General features: G+C 38.5%; 1 protein-coding gene across 1 annotated transcript; it reads left to right on the top strand.

Annotated features, from left to right (window-relative positions):
- The first annotated feature begins 777 nt into the window (after positions 1 to 777).
- Positions 778 to 23,512, top strand: prr11 (proline rich 11). Its single transcript, XM_048612641.1, has 10 exons — positions 778 to 929; positions 2,288 to 2,441; positions 7,576 to 7,707; positions 10,564 to 10,815; positions 12,157 to 12,255; positions 12,331 to 12,429; positions 12,813 to 12,919; positions 14,032 to 14,094; positions 15,788 to 15,881; positions 20,298 to 23,512. Exons 1-10 carry the CDS (start codon positions 778 to 780, stop codon positions 20,367 to 20,369), a joined length of 1,224 nt encoding a protein of 407 aa, XP_048468598.1. The 3' UTR covers positions 20,370 to 23,512.
- The last annotated feature ends 530 nt before the right edge of the window (positions 23,513 to 24,042 follow it).

Below are 24,042 nucleotides of genomic sequence, written 5' to 3'. Positions count from 1 at the left end.
GTATGTTTGGTCCTGCATCTCTTTTAGGATTGTACCTTATTTTGTATTGTCTTTCAATGTTCTTCGAAGCAAAGTGAATCACCTCTACTTCTCTGCATTGAACCTCATCTGCCACCTGTCTGTTCACTTCACCAACTTGTCAATATCCTTTTGGAGTTCCACACCATTGTCTTCACAAGTTACAATTTTTACAAAACTTGCATTTATATATCATCTTTTGTGACTTTTTGATATTCCAAAGTGCAAGACGATGTATAAAGTACTGTTTGAAGTTTAGCCATTAGTGTTAGCTAGAAACGCAGCAGCCAACTTGCACAGAGCTAGCTCTAGCAACAGCAATATAATAATGACAAGATAGTCTGTTCTTAGTTGTGAATTGAGAGCTAAATATTGGGCAGGACAGTGTTTTTAATGTAAACTTGCATATAACTCCCCATAATAAAAGAATGAATAAAATAATACCACTGATCTGATTTGTTGCTCGTGCACTTCCTGGTGGAGCACAGTTTCAACACAGCATTGACAAAAGTTGTGTTGTGAGGAGATGCAAAGACAAGGTCTCATGAAAGCTATCTTAATCCGCAAAGGATTGGTGTGGTGCTGTGGTAGAATTGCAATTCCTCTGGAATCTCTTCTTTAAAGCTGAATATCCTAATACCACATTGTTGTCAACTGGTACTAATCAATTGAGTGTTTTGAAACAGCAATGACCAGGTTTAGGGTGTTTGAGTTTTGCAATACAGCATGTTAGCATTCTATAACTTTTCTTCTGCAGTAATGCTCAGGTTGACTCAGCGTCGCAGGAAGTGGAAGATCATGAGAAAACGACAAGCTGTGGAAATAGCATGGAATAAAAGTAAGCAACGCCTGCTTGCAAAAAACAAAAGGAATGTCTGCAAGGCAAAGACAATTGCTGCTGCAACAGCAGGGTGAGCAGTTCTCTGACAGACGTTAATTAGCAAGGCTAGCCTGTTACAATGGTGTGGATTACTTGGAAATCATATTGTAACAAAAAATATTAAGTTCCCTTATACTTTCTGTCTACTCACAAAGAAATCTGTTGAATTAGGATTTATAACTTCTTTAAAAAAAAATCTCCCTAGTTGACTTTGTCTATAAACTATTTATCAAACCAATTTCACATCTGATTTTTTTGTTCTCCTTCTCTTCCCCCTACCACAACCCCAAAGTAGGCTTACTGTCAGTTGCCCCCAATCCTGTTCAGGATTAGTTATAATCATTAGTTATAATCGCCTGATCGTTAGCAACTCCTTTGTCTGTCCAACTGTCTTTCTCTCTCTTTGGGCTCTATCTTATCGTTTACTCCCTACCCCACCCACCTCCCTATTTTCTGCATATAAACTGACATTTTCCCAGCCACCATCAGTTCTGAGGAAGGGTCACCGGACCTGAAACGTTAACTCTGTTTTCTCCTCCACAGATGCTGCCAGACCTGCTGAGCTTTTCCAGCAACTTTGTTTTTGTTCCTTAGTTATAATGACATTTAGCTCTTAACTCTGAATGCTGCTGCTAATTGCAGTGGTCTTCCCGCTGCCCAAAACATACCTGATTGGAATGGCTCTAATCCACTATGGGAATTGCAAATGTATTAGAACATAGAACAGTACAGGCCCTACGGCCCACTATGTTGTGCCGACCTATTATCCTACTGTAAGATCAAACAACCGTGCATACCCAACATTTTACTATCATCCATGTGCCCATCCAAGAGCCGCTTAAATGTCCCCAATGTATCTGACTCCACAACCACCGCCGGCAGCGCATTCCATGCACCCACCACTTGTTGTTTAAGTTATCAGTTTAATAGTTGTTGAGTGGTGGCTGAAGGATCTTGCACACATGGTCTAGGCTGACACCACAGAGCAGTTCTGAGGTAGTATTGCACTTCTGGGTTAGCTGTCAACCCAATTCCCGTTTGACGTCCTTGATTGGTACAATTTGAAGAACAGGGGTGATGTTCTCCTGATGTCCTGGCTGTCATTTATGTCTCAATCAACATCACTAAAATTGTCTGCTCATCTATCTTATTGCTTTTTCTGGTGTCTTTTCATGTGCCAATTGAAGATGCAAAAGAAATTATAGAAATGCAAACTCAATGTGTCCCAGTTTACCAGAGTGTATCTGACAGTGTGCATGCAGTATTTCTCAAGACTTGCCTGCTGCTACTCAGTATAAATAAATTATTTGACATTAATGTTTGTTCCTACTTTGTGGATCACTCGCATGATGCATGATTCGCTTGCATTTCTTTTTGTTTTAAATCTAGGAAGAAAGAAGCACCAGTGTCTAATAGCAATGCCTCCCAGCATGAACCAGATCCTATTGGGCTCATTTCCTTAGTGAGTGTGAGGAATATGCTGAATCCTCTTCAGGCTGTAGTTTCCACTTTGTACAACAGGTGGCTGAACAACATTAAACAGGTATAAATGCGAAATTAGACTTTTAAATCACATGATAAAGGTTATTTTGACTTTCCACAGCCAATTGTGTCATTACCTATTTTCCAGCAATTTGGATAAGTGAACTATAATTCTATATGTTGACATCTCAAAAAGGCTCGATTTTCCAATTTTCATTTTAAAATTAGTTGGCCAGCTTTATTTTGTATACGGGATCTGGTGGTCAAAAATTCTTGCAAATTTTCTGCCTCAATGATTCCTTGCTAGTTTGGTCTGAGAACCTTCAGTTACTTTCTCAAAGTGGATTTTGAGGAGGTTGTTTGACTGCAGTATGCTCAAGCACACAGTTTGATCATAATTGTGTTCTCCAGGTTTAGGATTCAGCCCGTTCCTTCCCAACATGAAGACTTTGTGCTTCAGTCTTCATGGTTTCAAGACACCAGAGCCCTGTTTCTGAAGATTGTTTGGCTTCTCACATTCTTCAGTACTTCAGTTTTTACATGAGCCAGAATGTACCAGATCCACTATAGATGAATAAGCATTATCTGGGGTGAAAATCTCTTCAAAGCTTGATCCTTCACTTCCCCATCTCCTCTCGAATATTCAGACCTCAAGTTCCATACACCAGTTTGATTTAAATTTGCATGATTATTCACCACTTAAAATGTTTATCCTTAAATTCCTACCTCTCTACCTCTAAGCAGGTTCATTTTTTGAATTTGTATTCTCTAGCCTTTTAAAAATATTCTACAACATATAAGTGACACAGATGTAATGGAAAACATATCTGAAAGGATAAGTATTTTTAGAATTCATGCTGTGGGAATAGAAGTGGAAGAGGTTTTGAATCAAAGTCTACAATAAATGGACATATAGTATTAAGAAATAGACGATCAGGCCCTCAGACCCTCAAGCCTGTTCTCCCATTCTAGATCATGGCTGATCATCTACTTCAGCATCATATTTCCATGTAATCCTCATATTCCTTGATGTATTAATTACTAGAAAGCTGTCATTTGCAGTCCTGAATTAATGACTAAACTTTCATAGCCCTCTTGGATAGAGAATTCTACTGATTCAGCACTAAGTGAAAATGTTCTTCCTCATCCCAGTTCCAAATGGCTTGCATTTTGTTCTGAAATTGTGTCCCCTGGTTCTAGACCACACAGCCAGGGGGACTATCCTTTCTGCATCTACTGTCACATCTTGTAAGAATTTTGAAATTTTCAATGAGATCATCCCTCATTCCAAACTCTAGAGAATACAGGCCCAGTCTCCCAAACCTCTCTTCGTAGGACAGTTCGCCATTACAATGTGGTGAATCTCCACTGTACACCTGCTATGGCAAGTATATCCTTCTTTAGGCAAGGGTACCACAGCTGCACACAATATTCCAAGTGCAATCTCTGTATTGTTCTGTACAATTGAAACTGCCTTATATTCTTTCTTACTCAAATCTTCTTGCAATAAAGGCTGAAAAGACCGTTTGCCTCCCAAATTGCTTATTGCATCTGCATACTAACTTTCATTGACTTATGAGGAGGGACACTGAGGTCTCCTTGGACATTAACACTTTCCAATCTCTCATCATTCACTAAATAATCTGCATTTCTGTTCCTCCTACCATAGTGGATTTCCTCACGTTTATCCACATTATTTTCTATCTCCTATGCTCTTGCCCACTCACTCAGCCTGTCTAAATGCCCCAAGGTCTCTCTCAACTCAGATTCCCAACAAATTTTGTACCATCAACAAACTTGAAAATATTACCTTTGGTTCCCAAATCATTGATAGATTGTAAACAGCAGGTGCCCAAGCCCTGATTTTTGCTGTACCATGCTGGTCACAGTCTGCCAAAATTAGAGTCACCCATTTATCTTTACCTGATTTCTGCCTGTTAACCATTCCTTAAACCATGCTGGTGTGTTAGCTCCAACCTTATGCACTTGATCTTTGTTTACGAGTGTCATTTATGGGACTTTGATTAATGTTTACATATATATAAATGACTCTGCTGGCAACATCCACAAAACAAAATCAAGTTGTCAAACATGATTTCCCCTTTATAATTAATCTTATCCTTGATAGATTCTAGTATTTTCCCTCCTTCTGATGCCAGGCTTAAAGGTAGTTAGTTCCTTGTTTTCTCTCTTACTTATTAAACTCTTGCAACTTTCTAATCTTCACGCATCAATATGAAATTAACAGAAATTTTTTTCTATCCAATTGTGGGATGTGGGTGTCGCTGGCTGGCCAGCATTTCTTGCCCATCCCTAGTTGCCCTTGAGAAGGTGGTGGTGGGCTGCTTTCTTGAACAACTCCAGTCCATCTGCTGTAGGTTGACCCACAATGCCATTAAGGAGGGAATTCCAGGATTTTGACCCAGCAACAGTGAGGGAACAGTGATATATTTCCAAGTCAGGATGGTGAGTTGGTTGGGGGGGAACTTGGAGGTGGTGGTGTTCCCATGTATCTGCTGCCCTTGTTCTTCTAGATGGAAGTGATTGTGGGACTGTAAGGTGCTGTGTGAGGATCTGTGATGAATTTCTGCAGTGCATCTTGTAGATAGTACACACTGCTGCCACTGACCATCGGTGGTGGAGGGAGTGAATGCTTGTGGATATAGTGCCAATCAAGCGGGCTGCTTTGTCCTGGATGGTGTCAAGCTTCTTGAGTGTTGTTGGGGCTGCACCCATCCAGGCAAGTGGAGAGTATTCCATTATAGTCCTAACTTGTACCTGTAGATGGTGGACAGGCTTTGAGGAGTCAGGACGTAAGTTACTCGCCGCAGTATTCCTAGCCTCTGACCTGCTCTTGTAGCCACTGTGTTTATGTGGTGAGTCCAGTTGAGTTTCTGGTCAATGATAACCTCCAGGATGTTTATAGTGGGGTTTCAGTGATGGTAACACCATTGAATGTCAAGGGTCATGGTTAGATTGTCTCTTATTGGTGACAGTCATAGCCTGGCATTTGTGTGGCGTGAATGTCACTTGCCACTTGTCAGTCCAAGCCTGGATATTCCAGATCTTGTTGCATTTGAACATGGACTGCCTCAGTATCTGAGGAGTCATGAATGGTGCTGAACAGTATGCAATCATTGGCGAACACCCCCACTTCTGACCTTATGATGGAGGGAATGTCATTGATGAAGCAGCTGAAAATGGTTGGGCTGAGGACGCTACTCTGAGGAACTCCTGCAGAGATGTCCTGGAGCTCAGATGATTGACCTCCAACAACCACGACCATCTTCCTATATGTCAGGTATGACTCCAACCACTGGAGAATTTGCCCCCTGATACCCATTGATTCCAGTTTTGCTAGGGCTCCTTGATGCCGCATTCGGTCGAATGCAGGCTTGATATCAAGGGCTGTCACACTCACCTCACCTCTGGAATTCAGCTCTTTTGTCCATATTTGAACCAAGGCTGTAATGAGGTCAGGATCTGACGGAACCTGGCGGAGCCCAAACTGGACGTCACTGAATAGGTTATTGCTGAACAGGTGCTGCTTGATAGCACTGATGATGACCCCTTCCATCACTTTACTGATGATCGAGAGTAGACTGATGGGGCAGTAATTGGCCGGGTTGGATTTATCCTGCTTTTTGTGTACAGGACATGCTTGGGCAATTTTCCACATTGTCGGTAGATACCAGTGTTGTAACTGTGTACTCGAACAGCTTGGCTAGGAGAGCAGCAGGTTCTGGAGCACAAGTCTTCAGTACTATTGCCGGAATGTTGTCAGGGCCCATAGCCTTTGCAGTTTTCAGTGTGTTCAATTGTTTCTTGATATCACGTGGAGTGAACTGAATTAGCTGAAGACTGACATCTGTAATGCTGGGGACCACTGGAGGAGGCTGAGATGGATCATCCACCCGGCACTTCTGGCTGAGAATTGCTGCAAATGCTTCAGCCTTATCTTTTGCACTGATGTGCTGGGCTCTTCCATCATTGAGGATGGGGATATTTGTGGAGCCGCCTCCTCCAGTGAGTTGTTTGATTGTCCACCACCATTCATGACTGGATGTGACAGGACTGCAGAGCTTAGATCTGATCCGTTGGTTGTGGGATCGCTTATCTCTGTCTATCACTTGCTGCTTTCGCTGTTTGGCTTGCAAGTAGTCCTGTTTGGTGGCTTCACCACATTGACACCTCATTTTCAGGTATGCCTGGTGCTGCTCCTGGCATGCCCTCCTGCTCTCTGCATTGAACCAGGGTTGATTCCCCTGGCTTGATGGTAATGGTTGAGTGGGGAATATGCCAGGCCATGAGGTTACAGATTGTGCTGGAGTATAGTTCTGGTGCTGTTGATGGCCCACAGCACTTTATGGATGCCCAGTCTTGAATTGCTAGATCTGTGCGAAGTCTGTCCCATTTAGCACAGTGATAGTGCTATACAACACGATGGAGGTTATTCTCAATGTGACTTTGTATTTTGATAGTAGCTGCACTGGTGAGCATCTACATCTGTAACCATCTCTTCAAACACACTGTGGTGAAAGTCATCGAATCCTGAGGATTTATCAACATTTAGTCCCATTAATTTCTCCAAGACTAGTACTAATTTCTTAAAGTACCACAGTCTCATGAGAGCCTTTCATCGTAACTATTTCATGGAGATTTCTTCCTCTTGTGTAGATAGAAATACAGCACTTCTTTAGCTTCTGTTATTTCTCTATTTTTCTACTATAAACTCTCCTGTCTCTCCCTGTACTAGAGCCACATCTGTCTTTGAGCTTCTTTGCAATTTTACGTAGAGAAGCTTTTATGATCTGTTTTTATGTTTCTGGTTTATTTACAATCCTGTTTTCTTCTCTCTTTGTTAAACAATGTCTTGGCCCTCCTTTACTGGATTCTAAAATTCTACCAATCCTGAAGCTTGCAACTGTCTTAGCCTTCTCATTTAATCTAATACCATCTTTACCTTGTTCGTCTCACTTTTCCATCCTTGCCCACAATCCTTTCCTGATTGTGGCAATAATTAAGTCCATTGTATTACCCTAAATGCCATTAAATTGCAATCAGTTAATTCAGTACGTTTTGAGACTGAAACCCAGGGCTCGTTAACTTTGACTCAGCAGCAAATGAAATGAATCAAAAATGAAACAATTGTATCTTATTGCTTTGCCAATGATTTGTTTCTTCTGTGTTTACAGGGTTTAGAAGTAATGAAGGACACATTATTTCCTTCTCGTGTTTACTTACGGGAACTGAATGCACTACGACAACATGTTGAGGCACTTGAGATGAAGCTAGTACAATTGCGAGAAATCTGCAATGTAACCTTGGTAAATAGATCACCTCAATTGGAATATGTTTTGTGCAGTGTATCCACATTTAAAACCAAATAGAATACTTCTGTTTGCTAAATGTTGGAATCCTTACGTTAGATGAAAAACATGGACAAGTGACAAGCACCATCAAATTATTTAGACTCAGCAGAAAATTTCCACAATTTGGATCACCAATGTTTCCGCGATTAAATAATGTGTGCAAATATTAAGAATGTAGGTGATTACGGACTAACTCTCGCTATAGAAACCAGCGACATGCTCTAGCGAAGTAAAGAATCAATATCTCTGCTAGCAACATCCTCAAGAAAAAACAATATATTCCTAAGCTAATGGGCCAAATAAGACTAAAGGACATTGCAATTGAAGTTTGTGATGGGAATGCTGTTCCAAATAAGCTAAATTAGAAGAAAACACGTACATTTTTAAAATTATCGAGACATGATTCAGAGTCATCAGCACGGAAACAGATCCCTTGGTCCAACTAGTCTATGCCAAACATAATCCCAAACTAAACTCGTCCCACCTGCCTGCTCTTGACCCATATCCCTCCAAACCTTTCCTATTCATGTACTTATCCAAATGTCTTTTAAACATTGTAATTGTACCCACATCCACTACTTCCTCAGGAAGTTCATTTCACATGTGAACCATTCTCTGCAAAAATTTGCCCCACATGTCTTTTCTAAATCTCTCTCCTCTCACCTCCTGCTGCTAGACTCTTATTAGCATTTAATTCTGTAGTGGATACAGTGTATTATTTTTCAGATGTGTAGTAATTAAAAATGTATCATGGGTAAAAATATATTCAAGGACCATATATCTGTGGAACTTCTATAAATTGGCTAAATAATAGGAAACCGAGAGAAATGACAAAAGGTTATAGTTCTAATTGGACTTGTATGTAGCAGCAGATATTTGATGTTCTTGTGCACTGTTCATACATAAATTATCTTTCAAGACTTGAAAATGCTGATTTTTAGCAGATGATGCCAATTAAATGAGAAAGTAAGGATTTTTTTGTTAGAATAGAAAAGCGCCTGTTTAATTGCCTGCGAAAGACTTGACAAAGTGGGGAAAGTACATTTCGAATTAAATCTGAATGCTAAATTGTATTTGGATATGAGTTTAAAAATGGATGGGGGATGTATTGGTCATAATATTCTGTTCAATTAAAATATGCTCGTGAAAAGTTAGAGATGAGAAAAGCTATGAAGATGGGATAATGAGTTGAAGCTATTGTAATTTGAGAGGGGGAAGATTTTGAAAGGATGTGATCAGTGCTTTTGGAAATGTTTAAAATTACTTCATGCAAAACCTGAATATGTGAACTAGATGTCTAGTTCAGCTGCAGGCTTAATCATTCTTAATCACTAATTTCTGTAGTTGACTACCATCTAGTGGATAAAGTACTGACTCTGTCAATTTGAAAATATATCTTTTGTGACATGTGGCCAATCTGTATCCAGTGAGAGAATTTTCTGCCACTTGAAATGTCCCTTTAGGTTAAAGTAAATGTTCTGCATTCAGTTTATGGATGATAGTAATGTTCTGAAGCCTACATATCTAGGACTATACAAGCTAATTGATTCCTTTGGACAGGTTCCAAGAAATAACTCTGGTTTAATTGGCTACTTTGCACACATTCCTATAGAAGGTGATGTTATCAGGATATCAATTTGTGCTGTATGGTTGATGCTAAAATTGAAAGTATCAAACTAAATACTAACATTATCCAAGTTGGAATAAGGGGTTTTCTGAATGTATCAAACTGTTGGTCCTAATTGAGCTCCATTAGATAAATGCAAAGCAAGGGGAGCCTGCACTGTAAGTCTCTTGATAATATATTTAACTACTTTTTAAGGTCTAGGATTGTTTCTATGTACTGAAGAAAAGCTGAACTGGTGCAATTATTCAGTATAATAGTAGAGACTCAAAAATTGCATGCTTATTGTCAGCTTTTCTTGAAGGTGCGTTGTTTGGCATGATTATTACAGATGTATAATGTAACACCTCAAGAGATGTTAGGTATGCTTAACAAGATTCCTGAGGGGGACAAAAGGTGTCTTGTTAAATTTGTGGAAGAAATTATTAGCTTTAGCAGAGGCAGATGGTCTGATCAACAATATTTACTCTGGCTTTTAAAAGTCAAGTTGACACCTAATAGGCTATTCAAAAAGATTAAAATCATATGAGATTAGGAGTGAATTTTGGGTTAGATGAGAAATTGAAAGCATTCCTGAATGCAGATATTTGTTGTTAATGAAAGCAAGGAAATCAGTTATTCATAACGTTTTACTCTTCGCAATCTATATGTGAACCGCATGAAGGTTGAGGGGAACTGTCCATAATTTTTGCAGATTATGATACAGGTAAATACAGTGTCATGTACATGAGCAGGGTTAGTGAGGAGCACATCCATATGCTCTGCAGGATTGTGAACACAAGTCAACGCTGAATCCAAGGTAGTTTGGTGTGCGCATTACTGCAAAGGTAACAATGACTCAGACTGCCAAGCATGTTAGATCCCTAAAATATGAACTTTCCGTTCTCCATGATAGTCTCACACCAATTCAAATTTGCATAATTCATTCCTTTTGTTATTTTTATTTTTATTTTTAATTATTTTTATTTGGAAAATTTTTAAATTTATTTAGGAGTTATCTGCACCAAATATGTAAACTTAACTTGAGTATATTTGCACACGAAATGGAAGAATTAATTGTGTTTGTTACAGTACAGCGTAATGTTTTGTGTTTGTATGTATTGATGGCAGTTGATAATTTTAAATATCTCCCCAGCCCCAAAAAAAACCCTGCTGATCTCGAATTCTGCTCTTCTTGTCTCTTACAGGAGTCTAATAATTCAAAAGCTGCTGATGCATGTTCTTGTCGAAAATATGTTGATTTCTCTCCGGGCCCTACAAAAATACCAGTGTGGCCAGTCCAGCCAATCATGAGTCGTACCTTACTGCAAGAACCATTTGGCGCACCTCCTCCCCAGCCTCCACCTCCACCACCCCCTCCTCCACTACCACCACCTTGTGTGTTTGTACAGAAACCACTGCAGATTGATCGGAAAACTAGGCGTGAAAATTCTTTGCAAGTGAGTGTGTGTTAAACTGTAGAATGAGATTTAAAACTAAAATTAAGATGTAAATTGCAGTCTTAATGTTTATTTGTAATCATTAAAAAATTTTCTTTCTGTTTTCAAATAATTATAGAACTTTTGTAGAATTTATTACTTGAGTTATTGAAAGTTTGTAGACTCTAAATCTTGAGTTTTGAGAAGATGCTAATGTGATGTAGATGGCTACATTAATTAAATACTTGAACCAAATCACACATGCAGGATGAGGAAGCAGCCTCCCAGATGCTTAAACTCTGAAAAATCCAAACTTGCAGAGTGCCAACTTTGATCCACTGTTGGTACTCTTGCATCTGTTCATGGAGTGAACCCTCAAGATGACCCTTCGCTTCCATAGCAGACAAAATGCCGCTTGAAAATTGTATTCCTAAATTTTTTTTTATTCATTCGCAGGAATGACGAGTTGGGTCGAACGCCATGTTTCTGTGCTGTATGACTCTAGGATGTGGTCATCAATGACTAGGCCAGCATTTATTGCCCATCCCAAATTGCCCTTGGGATGGCAGCAGTGAGCTGACTTTTTGAACCGTTGTGTTCCATGTGGTTTTGGTACATCCACAGTGCTGATAAGAAGGCAGGTCTAGGAACTTGACCCAGGGACAGTGAAGGAACAGTGGTATACTTTCAAGTCAGGTTGAGCTGAGGCCGTATCGTCTGTGAAGTATGCAGTGGTACAATTTGAAAAATGGAGAGTTATTATTGCCACCATTTAACCAGATTCAAGTCCAGTCCCATTCTGTTCCATTGTCAATCAACAATGGAAAATACAAAGATGAGAGAGAATTTCCTATTGGCAGGGAGTTGGAAACTAAGAAGAATTGTGATGTTTATCTGAGAATTAAAATGATATGACAGGTTGGCATGCCATTCTATGCCAATTCTCTTGCAACAGAATCATCATGAAATAGCAACTAGGATGGAACAACCAAGAACCCTAAGAAATTATGTGATATTTGGCTGTCTTATAGCTGCAAGTTACAAATTACTATGGACAGCTTTTAAAGAGAAAATCCACCTTCTGCCTTCACTTACTTCATCCTGTAAAATTAGGGTAATTTTCCTTGTGTCATGAAAATCTAGTTCATATAGTACTTCTAACTTCCATTGCTATTCTCTTTCACAAATGTTAAAATTTACTCTAATTTCTTGACTCTATGGAGTCAACAAATGTCCATCTCTAGTCTTTGGAAGCTTTAAATATGACAGTGATTATCTTGAATGTAATCTGAAGCAATTTGAAACAAAATAATAATGTGAATTGTAGATTTTTTTCATTGCTGTCTCCTATTGCTTTCACAGGCAATCTCTAAGGAAATTAACAGACCACCAACCATAACCATGAAAGATTTGCTTAAAGTAAAACTAAAGAAGACTACAGACAGATTTGAAAAAGAAAAGGTTGGTGTTAATATTATAAGGCTATTTGTTTTATTAGTACAGATTGTGCTTTGTAACACTTTGTGGCATTCACAGACTCTTCCTGAAAGGATAGACAGATCATTATCTGTGACGGTAAAGGATTTACTTGAAGTGAAACTGAGGAAGACGCAGAACAAAGTAAATGAATTAGAGGTGAGAACTGTATACAAGTTTCATTCGAGCAAATCTTTCTGGAATTCTCAAAACAGCGTGAAGCAACAGGGGATAATTAGTCCTGCTGTTGCATTATTCTTATCAAAGTAATAAACCTAATAATAGTTGGCAGTTTTAACTAAGTTATAGACCTTAATTACAAACAGTTATCTCTTGGTTGGCCAGATCATGAAAATATTATTTAACAGGAAGACATTTCACTTCAGAATTGCCAGTGTATATATATTTTTAAATTTGCATAAGATATGTAATAGGTTATAGATATTCCTAATCATTAATGTACCTGGAAACTTGGCTGTGTGAATGTTCATGTTGCTTAATTATTATTGTCTGAAGTACTACGATTCATACTTTGTTTGCAGGTAAATACACCAGGAAAGAAAAGATCTCCTTTAGTCACAATCTCTGATCTACAAGGCTTTAATTTGCAGGCAAAAGCTAACCAACTACAGAAACCAGCATCAATGATGTAAGCCTATGAGGTCCTTTAGTAACAATGATCCTGTGAACTCTAAATAATGTAGCTAAATAACAACAATTATTTCAATTATACATAGTATTTTGGTATGATTATTTTATTAGTGATATGTTTTTAAGCAGTGGTAAAATCTTCAGTTTTGAGTATTTTTATTTTCAAATTGAATTCTTGCATTTGTAGAAAGAGCAGAAAAAATGAAAACCTGGATTTATATATTTTATGACAAGGTTTATAACTGAGTACTTTTAAAATGTGTTCATTATATTGTATTTGAAATGCGGGCATCCCTTTTCACATAAAGATCTTGCTAACAACAATATGATCATGACCAGAAAACCCGTTTTAGTGATACTTAGTGAGGAATAACTATTAGTGGTAACAACTGAGAGGTGTTCCCTGCTCTTGATTTATTATCGTGGAATCTCTTTATATCCACCTGGGAGGGTGGACAAGGGACCAGTTTAATGTTTCATCTGACATACGGCAGCTCTGCTTGCATAGCACTTCCTCAGTACTGCACTAGAAGTATCAACATTGATTATGCCCTCAGTGCCCTGGAGTGGGACTTGAATCATCTGACGCAGATGGAAATCTTTACCATACCCTGAATTGCAAACTCTAATAATGAGCAATGCATCAAAACAATATTACTCTCTTCCTATTTGGTGTAATTATAGCTGAATAGGACAACATCGTTTTCACAATGTTAGTAGTCAGAACTCCCTTTCAGCAAAGAGTTTATTAAACTAACCTTTACAGGGCCTACTCAAACTGTGACAAATGCTTTTGCTTTATGTTCTGAACAAACTTTACTTCCGTTTCTCAAAGTAATAAGTTAAACACTCCTATGTGATCTTATTTTTGCCATGAAGTTTTGATCTCATAAGCTTTGAACTTTTCTGTTCATTAGGAATGGGATTGGCTGAGGAGAGCCAAAGATAAAAGACATTATTGGTTCAAATCTTGCCAAAAGTGGGTGCCTTTTTCATATGTTTTTAAATGTACAATTATGGTGTCTGCATAATATGCCAAACTTCTAGGTAGTACTTAAATGAAGAATTGCCTAAATGTAACTTCAATTTTTGGATTTTTTTCTTAATTAGAATCACTCTACATAAACCTGCAGTCGATTTTCGGCAACATCTAAAGAAAGTTGCTATAGAAAGGTAATATTAGCTAATAAAAATCATTATTCACTTATGTAAATAAAGCAAACTTTGTTTTAACCGGCACCTAATGAACCTGCACTCTTGATAAACCGGCAAAAATTATATACCTGAAATGCCGAAAGTTTACTGTATTATTGCAATCTGCACGATGGCCGAGGAGTCAGTTGAGGGTGTGAGTGAGAAGGCTCTCTGCCACTAAGTTTTATTTAAGTTATTATTTGAGTGCTGTATGCTGTAAATAATGTATTACAGTGATGTGTATGCCCACTGTATTACATTTCTATTACTTAGTGTGCTTTTTTACATTCAATGTGTAGACCTCTTGATTATCTGGAATATTTATCAACTGGTACACTCCTGGTCCCATAGATGCCAGTTAATAAAATGTTTGCTGTCTATTATTTTTAACCAGCTTTAATGAGCTATATTAATTTTGATATGTCACAGCTAACTCATTATAAAAGTAATAAAGCAATTTCTGTTCTATTTATTTCTTGTAAGTATTACAGACCCAGCTGGGTATTTAATTCATAACCTGCAAAATTAGCTTTTTTTTTCTCCTCATCATTGAAAACATTTATTCCTCCTTGGGTTATAGTTTTTAATCAAACTGGTTTCTTTCCTGTATTAAGCCTATGTTATTCAATTGATCTGATGTGGAAAGCTGCTGGACTAAGGGTGAACATTGCTGTCAAGTTTGATTATGTTTATCCCAAAATTCTACACTCCTACTTTCCAGTAAGATGTCCTTGACTAATTATTGAGGGAAGCTTGCTTAATTCTCTCACCACTACTCCACCTCTGCCAAGCAAAACTGTGGCACTCCATTGCCACCCTTGTCTAAATTGGCTAGCTCAATTGTTTAAAACTAAAACATTGCAGTTTTTTTTACATCTTTGGCATATCCATGCTGCTTTTTATTGTGTAAACCAGAAGAAGCCTTTTCACTTTAAAGTCTTCCTTTGCCTGCTGTTATTCAGAAGTTTTCCTTTCTACTTCTGGCCCCTTCCCAAGTAAGGTGCCAATCTAATTCATCTTGGAAGGACTGAGGATTAAATTCAGAAATTGCTGTTAAAATTGAGGTGGTCCCTACACCTGAGGCATTAACTCTGATCTCTCTCCACAGATGCTGCCAGACCTGCAGAGTTTTTCCAGCAATTGCTGTTTTTGTTTCTGATTTCCAGTATCTGCAGCTCTTCCAGTTTTTTTTTTTGTCGAGGATTAAATTGTTTTTCCTAAAAATGCCATCATCTCAGAATTTACAGGTGCCTAAACCAGAAACAAGTTAAAATGTTGTGAGTTAAGATTGCTTCATCATTTATTAAAACTGATGTTCAAAACCTAGGGAATAAACACAAAAAAATTGCAACCGCTGGAAATCCAAAACAAAAACATTGATATTGCTGGAGAAACTTGGCAGATCTGACAGCATCTGTGGAGAGAGGAAAACAGTTAATGTTTCGGGTCTAGTGACCCTTCTTCAGAACTGAAATTCTCTGCTTCTCTCCACAAATGCTGCCAGACCTGCTGAGTTTCTCCAGCAATTTCTGTTTTTGTTTCAAAATTTGGGGAATTCATTTGAACCATGCTGGAAAAGGCAGGTGATGCCAGAAGTAACTCTGAGCTGAAAGAACGTGTTTTGGAAAGGTGTTTAATACTATTGCTTACCTTGTGAAATGTTTGATTCTAGGAGCCCTGGTGGAACACCTCTCCATAAAGAAAACAGGGACACTGGAACAGGATTAACACCAGTTATGACACAAGCACTAAAACGGAAATTTAAGGTAATCACAAAACAACTGAATTGTTTCCCCCCACCCCCCCAACCAAATGTTCCTCCTGCAACTCCATTGATGAACTACTTCATAACATGTTTTATAACTATGCAAAATAATCTGTTTTCCCCAAAATACAAGAAAAATGTATTTATTTTTGTCTTCTAACTTTTCTCCTAAAGCAACTGAATCCTTGCTATGGGGTTACAGTTCCATGATTGCTCACTAGTCCCTTCCCAAGTAGCTCCCAGTACAGGGCTAGAAGGTTACTGTCAATTGACAGTTCTTCTGCTGTGGTATTACATATGTGCCAAATACTTTCCCTGCCAAATATCACATCATTTGAAGTAACATGGGCATAAAACTGGGCATAAACTATTTTGCACCCTTAAACTAGATGTTACTAGGTAGTGACAGATTCTTTCCATCAAACCAAGCCTGGAATTGGCTAACTTTGCAACATGCACTTAAACCTGACATGTCTAGTCTGTTTGGCCCAGCTTTCAATGCCCCGTTTAACTTAATCAAAAGTTTCCAAACTTGGGGTTGTTGGTAGATGTTGGGACTGTGGGGTTGCAGAGCTAGAATTCATTATATGTAGCTTAACATTTTGGCAAAGATCTGTAGCTCGGTTTGTGGATGAGGTTGTTGACTTGCTCGCAGAGCTGGCTTGTTTTTTTTCAGACGTTTCGTCACTATGGTCGGTGTCATCATCAGTGGAGCCTCCAATGAAGCGGTGTTATTCTACTCCGCTTCGAATTTGTACTGTCCAGTCCGTTACAGTGAGTAGTGACATTTCCGGTTTTGATCTGTATGGGTTTGTATTTGGGGTCCAATTCTATATGTTTGTTGATTGAAATATGGGTGGAGAACCATGCCTCTAGGAATTCCCCTGCATGTCTATGTTTGTCTTGGGCTACAAGATCACTACAAGATGATCAGAGGATTAGATAGGGTGGACAGTGGGGGCCTTTTTCCTTGGATGGTGATGGCTAGCACGAGGGGACATAGCTTTAAATTGAGGGGTGATAGATATAGGACAGATGTCAGAGGTAGGTTCTTTACTCAGAGAGTAGTAAGGGCGTGGAATGCCCTGCCTGCAAAAGTAGTAGACTCGCCCACTTTAAGGGCATTTAAATGGTCATTGGATAAACATATGGATGATAATGGAATAGTTTAGGTTAGATGGGCTTCAGATTGGTTTCACAGGTCGGCGCAACATCGAGGGCCGAAGGGCCTGTACTGCACTGTACTGTTCTATGTTCTATGGGCTACTATGGTTACTTTGTCCCCGTTAAACTGATGGCCTTCATTGTCTGAATGTACAGATATTAAGGAGAGTTCATCGTGCCGTTTTGCTGCAGGCTGATGTTTGTGTGTTCTGATTGCTAGTTCCCTTCCTGTCTGTCTGATGTAATGTTTGTGGCAGTTGTTGCATGGTGTTCAGTAAACTACGTTCGTTCTGCATGTTGTGGGAATGGGGTCTTTAATCCTTGTAACTGTTTGTCGTAGAGTGACTGTGGGCTTGTGGGCCACCACGATTCCTAGTGGTCCTAGGAGTCTTGTTGTCAGTTCCGATATGTTCCTAATGTAGGGCAGTGTGGTCAGTGTGTTAGGACATACTGTGTCCTCCTGTTGTTGTCTGTTTTTTTTTAAGGCATCTTACATCAAACACTTACAAGGATTAAAGACCCCATTCCCACAACATGCAGAACAAATGTGCTTTACAAAATACCATGCAACGACTGTCACAAACATTAGATCGCACAGACAGGAAGGGAATTAGCCATCAGAATACATGAACGTCAGCTAGCAGCAAAACAGCACGATGAACTCTCCTTAATATCTGTACATTCAGACAATGAAGGCCATCAGTTTAACTGGGACAAAGTAACCATAGTAGCCCAAGACAAACATAGACACGCACGGGAATTCCTAGAGGCATGTTTCTCTACCCATACTTCAATCAACAAACATATCGAATTGGACCGCCACATACAAACCCATACAGATCAAAACCGGAAATGACACTACTCACTGTAATGGACTGGACAGTACAAATTCCAAGCGGAGTAGAATAACACCGCTTCATCAGAGACTCCACTGATGATGTCACCTAGTATGGTGATGAAACATCTGAACAAAAACAAACCAGCTCTGCGAGCAAGTCAACAACCTAATTATCTGTACTTAGTGACTAATGGAGGGAAAACTTGTAATGCAGTGGTAGCATCCTTGATTCTGAACCAGAAGCTCCAGGCTGAAGTCCCACTCCAAGATCTGATGGCCAAGAAAGGTTCAAAATGTGGCCAAACAAGTTAAGTATCTACCTGCAAATCTTTCTAACCCATGCTAGTGGCAGGAGGTAAAAGTGGGAGACATTATGTAAGCCATGTGATGGAAAGAAAATTGGTATATGTACCACCACAATTCCAAGCTCCAGACTAAAGATAAAGTATTACCAGACCATAGGGCTGCTAACTCATTGGAGAGGGAGAGAGAGGACTAGTGGTGGTATATCCTGAGAGTCACTGTGCCTCAGACAAGGGGAGAGGTTGAGAAGGAGAACCTTTCCTGGTCACTTCAGCCAGAGCGGAAATTGAATCTAAGCTGTTGACATCACTACATCGCAAAGCAGCTGCCCAGCCTGAGCTAAACAGATGCTGTAGGTAAGACCTACCTTTGGCAGAGAACTTGAGAAGACTGAATAATTGCCACAAGATGTATTTTCTCCATTGGTGGCGCTGCAGCGCTGTTCAGTTCCGGGCTGATTTGACTCTATTCAAACTCCTACATGTCTAACAAGCAATGTCTGTTCTCAAAAAATTTAAGTACCCTGTTCCAGCTTGTAGAAAGTGAGCTGATTCCTGTTCATGGGTACTATTGTACAGAAATAAATTGCAGCATGTTGTTGCCCCATTTTCTCCCTCTGTAACACTGTGAACAGTCCTTTTTTTTGTTTGTTGTGTCCCTACAGCAGTGGTAGAGGCTCCAATTTCTTTCCATCAATTGGTTTACCAGGAATCTCTCCCACCCTTAGCCCCTGGCACTGATGTGGGATGTAAAAATTTACGGGTTGATACTGTTGCACCTTCACTGGGTTAGTGTACTGGAAATCAAACCTTACTCTTCCTAGAATCATGACAAGACCTTTAACTTTTACAATGTGCACAAAATTCCCCAATTTACCTGTGTCTTACACCAAGGTGAACAGAAACGATGGACCAGGTTTCTGTAGTTAACAAGAATTATTATTTATTATAAATAGACTGACACAAATAAAACAGGGGTGGAAGAAAAGATTGGGAAGGCAGTTCAATTGTCCCTGTCTGCAGATTTTTCACCTATCAGGGCTTTACTGCTCTTCAATCTTCCTTCTCCAGTTACTTTTACATGCTTGCAGGATGCATGGAGTGCAAGGTTCACATTCATAAAGTCTCCAACTTAGATGCTAAAAGCCACAGCCTGCAGCAACTTTTGCAGGAAATGAAACTGGCTTTCCTCAGGCTTGAGGTGTTTTTTTTATTCCTAAGAACTGATCAGGAGCTGCCTTGTCAGAGGTCCAATGGCTTCTGACCAAACATTCACACCCAAGCTGCTCAGCTGCTTGGGAGTAAAACACATAGCTGTTGGCAGGCAGCAGGACTTTCTCATCAACAATTGGTCACCCTCCACAGGCAAATCACCCTTTGTACACACTTCCTGGTTCCACTACCTGTGGCACAGCGGTAATGTCCCTACCTATGAGCTAGGAGGCTGGGGTTCATGTCCCATCTGCTCCAGAGGTGTGTAATAACATCACTGAACAGGTTGTTTTGTTTTTTTGAAAACCTAAACTGCACTTAAAATGAGTGTCCAGTAATTTTATTATCAAAAATGTACTGTAATCCTTTCCACAATCTTTGGTTTTTAAATCTGTCCTTTTCCCTTTTCAGTCCACAATCAATTTTTTCACAAAATACAGTCTTTACAATATGTAACCTGTTTGGCTGCATGTTAAATGCACCTTCCTTGGTCATCAAGTTCTGAAATCTCATGAATCCTTGGGTGCCCATGATGTTCAAAGGGAGTAGATAAATAAATATCTTTTTTGGGGGAAAAAACTCTTTGCCTCAGAAATGCTTTTTTTTTTGCCCAGTCCTTTGCTCTGTTTGGGAAATATTGATTTTACGCTGTTTGAATTTTCTGTTGCTGCTCACTTGACATCATTTTAAATTGAGAAAACAATTCAACAATAATATCAGCACTTGCAGGTTCCTGCTCAAATCTCCAAATTGGGCTCAGCCAAAAAAAATTGGGAATTCTGACCCTGACCAAAAGAAGCCAATATTTGTTGATTTGCGAAAGGAAGAAAGTGATGCCCTTGTCTAACAGATGTCTTGAAATATTTTCTGCTGAGTTAATGAGGCTTCTGCTCTATTTCAGATGGCTCATCCCAAAAGTCCTCCTTGTTCCTTGTCTCCGAACACCAGCTTTGATGAGCAAAATGCGAGCTAATTTCGAGCAATAAGTTTTTAGTTTTAAAACTGTAACATTTAATGTTTGTGTGTATAAAAAAAATAGATAAATTTCATTGATAAATAATGTGCAGATGGATGGACCTAGCTGAAAGTGACTGTGTTGTGCTTTCCATTATGTTTAGTCCTAGTTATGTTGACTGAACATAAAAACAAGTATATGTGCGGTTGCTGAACTCCTGTGGTTAACTGATGTTAACGTAATTGCTTTTTATACACTATCCCCAGAGTGTAAGTCTGCAGGCTCAAGACTCGGAAAAGGATTGAGCAAATTTAAGGCACATTACGAATGGTCCAACATTTTAATTGTTTCTTTTTGACAAATAACTCCATGTCAGCACCAAACATGCATTTATACTGTAATCATTAATTGCCTGGCCTGTGACACTGTCACCTCTTTATACAACACTGCTTTCAACCTTTTTACAATTGCCATTTATTAAATATCTATTAATATTGAATTCCTGTGACCAAACATACCAATGTAGAAATGATCATCTTCAGCTGTAGACTGTTGCCCTGAAGTTTGATTTCTGCAATTTATTAGAGCTGATAGAGTATAGTAATGTTTGGTCTTTGATCCAACGTAAACCCAAATGGATCACAGCAGTCGAAGTTTTCAGTAAGCCAATAGACTGCAAATCCTCTCATCAAATAGCACTTTATAGCATTGCAGATGCTGCAAGTATCTTCATAGTGCACACTTACAGCTAATAAGTAGCTGTTAATACTGCTTGTTATGTGATGGGGATAAAGCAATCTGGATCACAATTTTAAGAGTTACCACTTCCACATTAATAGCAATGTAATTGGAGAAATTTACTGTAATATAAAATAATTATAGCTCTATCATCTGAAATATTTTGCTAGCAATTAGTATCTATCTGCACTTCACATTTTCTATTAATATGCCAGACGTTCCCACAGCATTACTACAATAACCAAGATAACAATGATGCGGTTAGATGTGTATTTCAAAGATTTGGATGGTCAGCTTTTCTTTATTCAGTAAATGGAAAGAAAATTTGTGCCCAAAATATTTCTGTCTACCTTTTGTCCCCTACCCAAATAATACTTTGGGCATTTACTCATGTAAAAGTCTAGTTTTGCAGACTAATGTTTTAGCTAAAATGAGTAATTTTGAGGGATTAAAATCCACCCTGACTGTCACAAGGTGGCCAAGTTGGACACTTCCTGCCAACTCCAGCTAAAAAAGAAACTTTGACTGCAGACAGGAGGAGCTGAGCAGTCACCTTCAATGATGCAATATTGAATGTACTCACTGCGTACTCGCCTGAAGCCAACCATCCCCTGGCTTTTTTGGCTATAGCTTGGGGGATCAGCTTATACACAAGATCAATAATTACTCAAGGATATATGGTATCTCTATTTCAAAAGGTGTTTTTACAGAAATTAATGTTTTCATAAACCTCAGCTTGAGTACTGAAATGTAGTTCTGGATGATATGCTTTTTTGGATTCAAGTTTTCAGATGAAGCTGCTGGATGCAGTTCTGAATGTGTTTTGTTTTGTTTTTACGTGAATACTGCCTAATGTTTAACTATGTATATACCTACTTATAGTGTGTTTTCTTCCATCTATGTTTTTTAACGTGATGGAGTAAATTATCACACACTTTTCCTAAGTAGTCGGGGTAGAGTCAAATGATATATTGTTTAATATCATTAACTCTGTCTTGTGCTAAGAATTGAAATATTTGGTTGTTGAGATAGGTGTTTGTCTTTCAAACAAAAAACCAAAGAACTGCAGATGCTGGAAATCAGAAAAACAGAAATTGCTGGGAAAATCCAGCACGCCTGGCAGCATCTGTGGCGAGAAAGCAGAATTAATCTTTTGGGTCCAGTGACCCTTCACCATAACAGATCTTTTTTGTTTTGTTTTGTTACACAGTAAGCAGGTACAAGTTACCCTGAACAAGCCCTTGATTCTATGTATGTCTGGCGAATGGAGACTGCTTGCCATAATCCAGTAATGTAAGAATTACCCACAACCCATCTTCAGAGAAGTGCTCTGCAACAGGTTTTCCTTTTTTAACAAGTGTATGTACTTTTAGAAACTGTTTCTAACTTTCACAACTCTTACTGATTCTCTTAAACACCCCAACTCTATTGTTCAAATTATCAATGCCTTATAACAGTGTTATGCAGTTTCCAGGTGTATATATTGACAGCTGCTTAGAAATCTGATAAAGGTCTGTCAAGTTATATCGAAATCTCAAAAGCATCTATTATTTGTCCCATTTAACATGGACACAGAATTAAAATCTTGTATATCTGATTAATACCATGATAATGGTGTTCAGTTTGTTTATGTTGGTTGCCAACTACTGAACAAAATGTCTTCAGTTTGTAAACACATTTAATTTAATCACCATTGTTGTTCTGATTACTCTCTTTCTTCTGTGTGCAATGCTTAACTATGTATGGCCATGAAGAAATTATACGATTTTGAAGAATTTGTGGAGATTTCATTACTCTGATCTCTCACTTGCTTTTCCAAATGGAATTCCAGTGGATTAGAGTTCTAAGATGCTCAATCAATTTATCTACTAAGATTCAATTTGAATGAAGAAATTGGAGTGTCTGTTCTGTTGAGTACAGCCTAGAAAATGAAAAGAGCTTTTTGTCTTTTGAATGTAAATTTTCTGAGTGCAAGAACACTTGGTGCATTACTCCAGTCTGGAGTCAATGGGTGGCATTATCATGGAATCATTTTAACTGAAATCATTGAGTATTGATCTTGTAGATGCCACACCACATGGAAAAGAGCAAGAGAGACGATCCAAGCAAAATGCTATGCAATACTTCATTATATCATGAAACGTTATGAACTGTTACAAAATGGTTTTATATTAAGATCTTTGACTTAATTTTTTTTTACCATTTAGAAGTGGAGCTTGTGGCCATCATTGATAAAGTTATTTCAAAAAATAGCCAAGTAAATCCAGGTTTGAAGGTTGCACTCTTCCGAGGATAAAAATAGTTTTTATCATTTTTTAACTTTTTACATTTTTAATGTGTTTTGAAATGGCTTTTATAAAATTTTATGTTTAATCTGGGCTATAAACTGTCAATGTTTTTATTTAATAAACAGTCAATGAACACTTGTTTCAAAATTTCTTTCTTGGTCAAATACACAGTGAGGTTTCTTACCACTATTCTTATGAAAACTACAATGTTGCCAGTTTGCTAAATTTATTTTCCCTCTGAGCACCTGATGATTTGAGAACATCGAACAGAAATGATCTGGCCATCCTGCTTTTCCGCAGGTTACAATACAGCTGCCTTGTCATCTTTGTTTTAGGTTCATTGAATTACACAAAGCTCCATTATACTTGCAGATATATAATAGTTCTGTGAATTTGTATCAAACAGGGAGGATAGGTTAGTGATCCTCTGTGCTGGGAGAAGGGTGAGATTGTGGCCTTGGTATGTATTGTGAATTTTTTAGTCATAATGCATATAGTTCTAACTATATTTGCTACAATGACATGGCTGTTCCCAAACCAGAAGTGAAAACCTGAGTTTCTGGATTATATGTGTAACTACATATAAAACACTAGATTATACAGATATACCGTAACATGACTATTTCTTTCTTTTAATTTCTTCCACTACCTTGCATCCACACACA

This window comes from Rhincodon typus, chromosome 26, assembly GCF_021869965.1.
Source record: "Rhincodon typus isolate 14 chromosome 26, sRhiTyp1.1, whole genome shotgun sequence".
NCBI classification, from domain to species: domain Eukaryota; kingdom Metazoa; phylum Chordata; class Chondrichthyes; order Orectolobiformes; family Rhincodontidae; genus Rhincodon; species Rhincodon typus.
The sequence above is the reverse complement of the archived record's forward strand: the minus strand, read 5'-3'. Positions and strand labels throughout refer to the sequence as shown.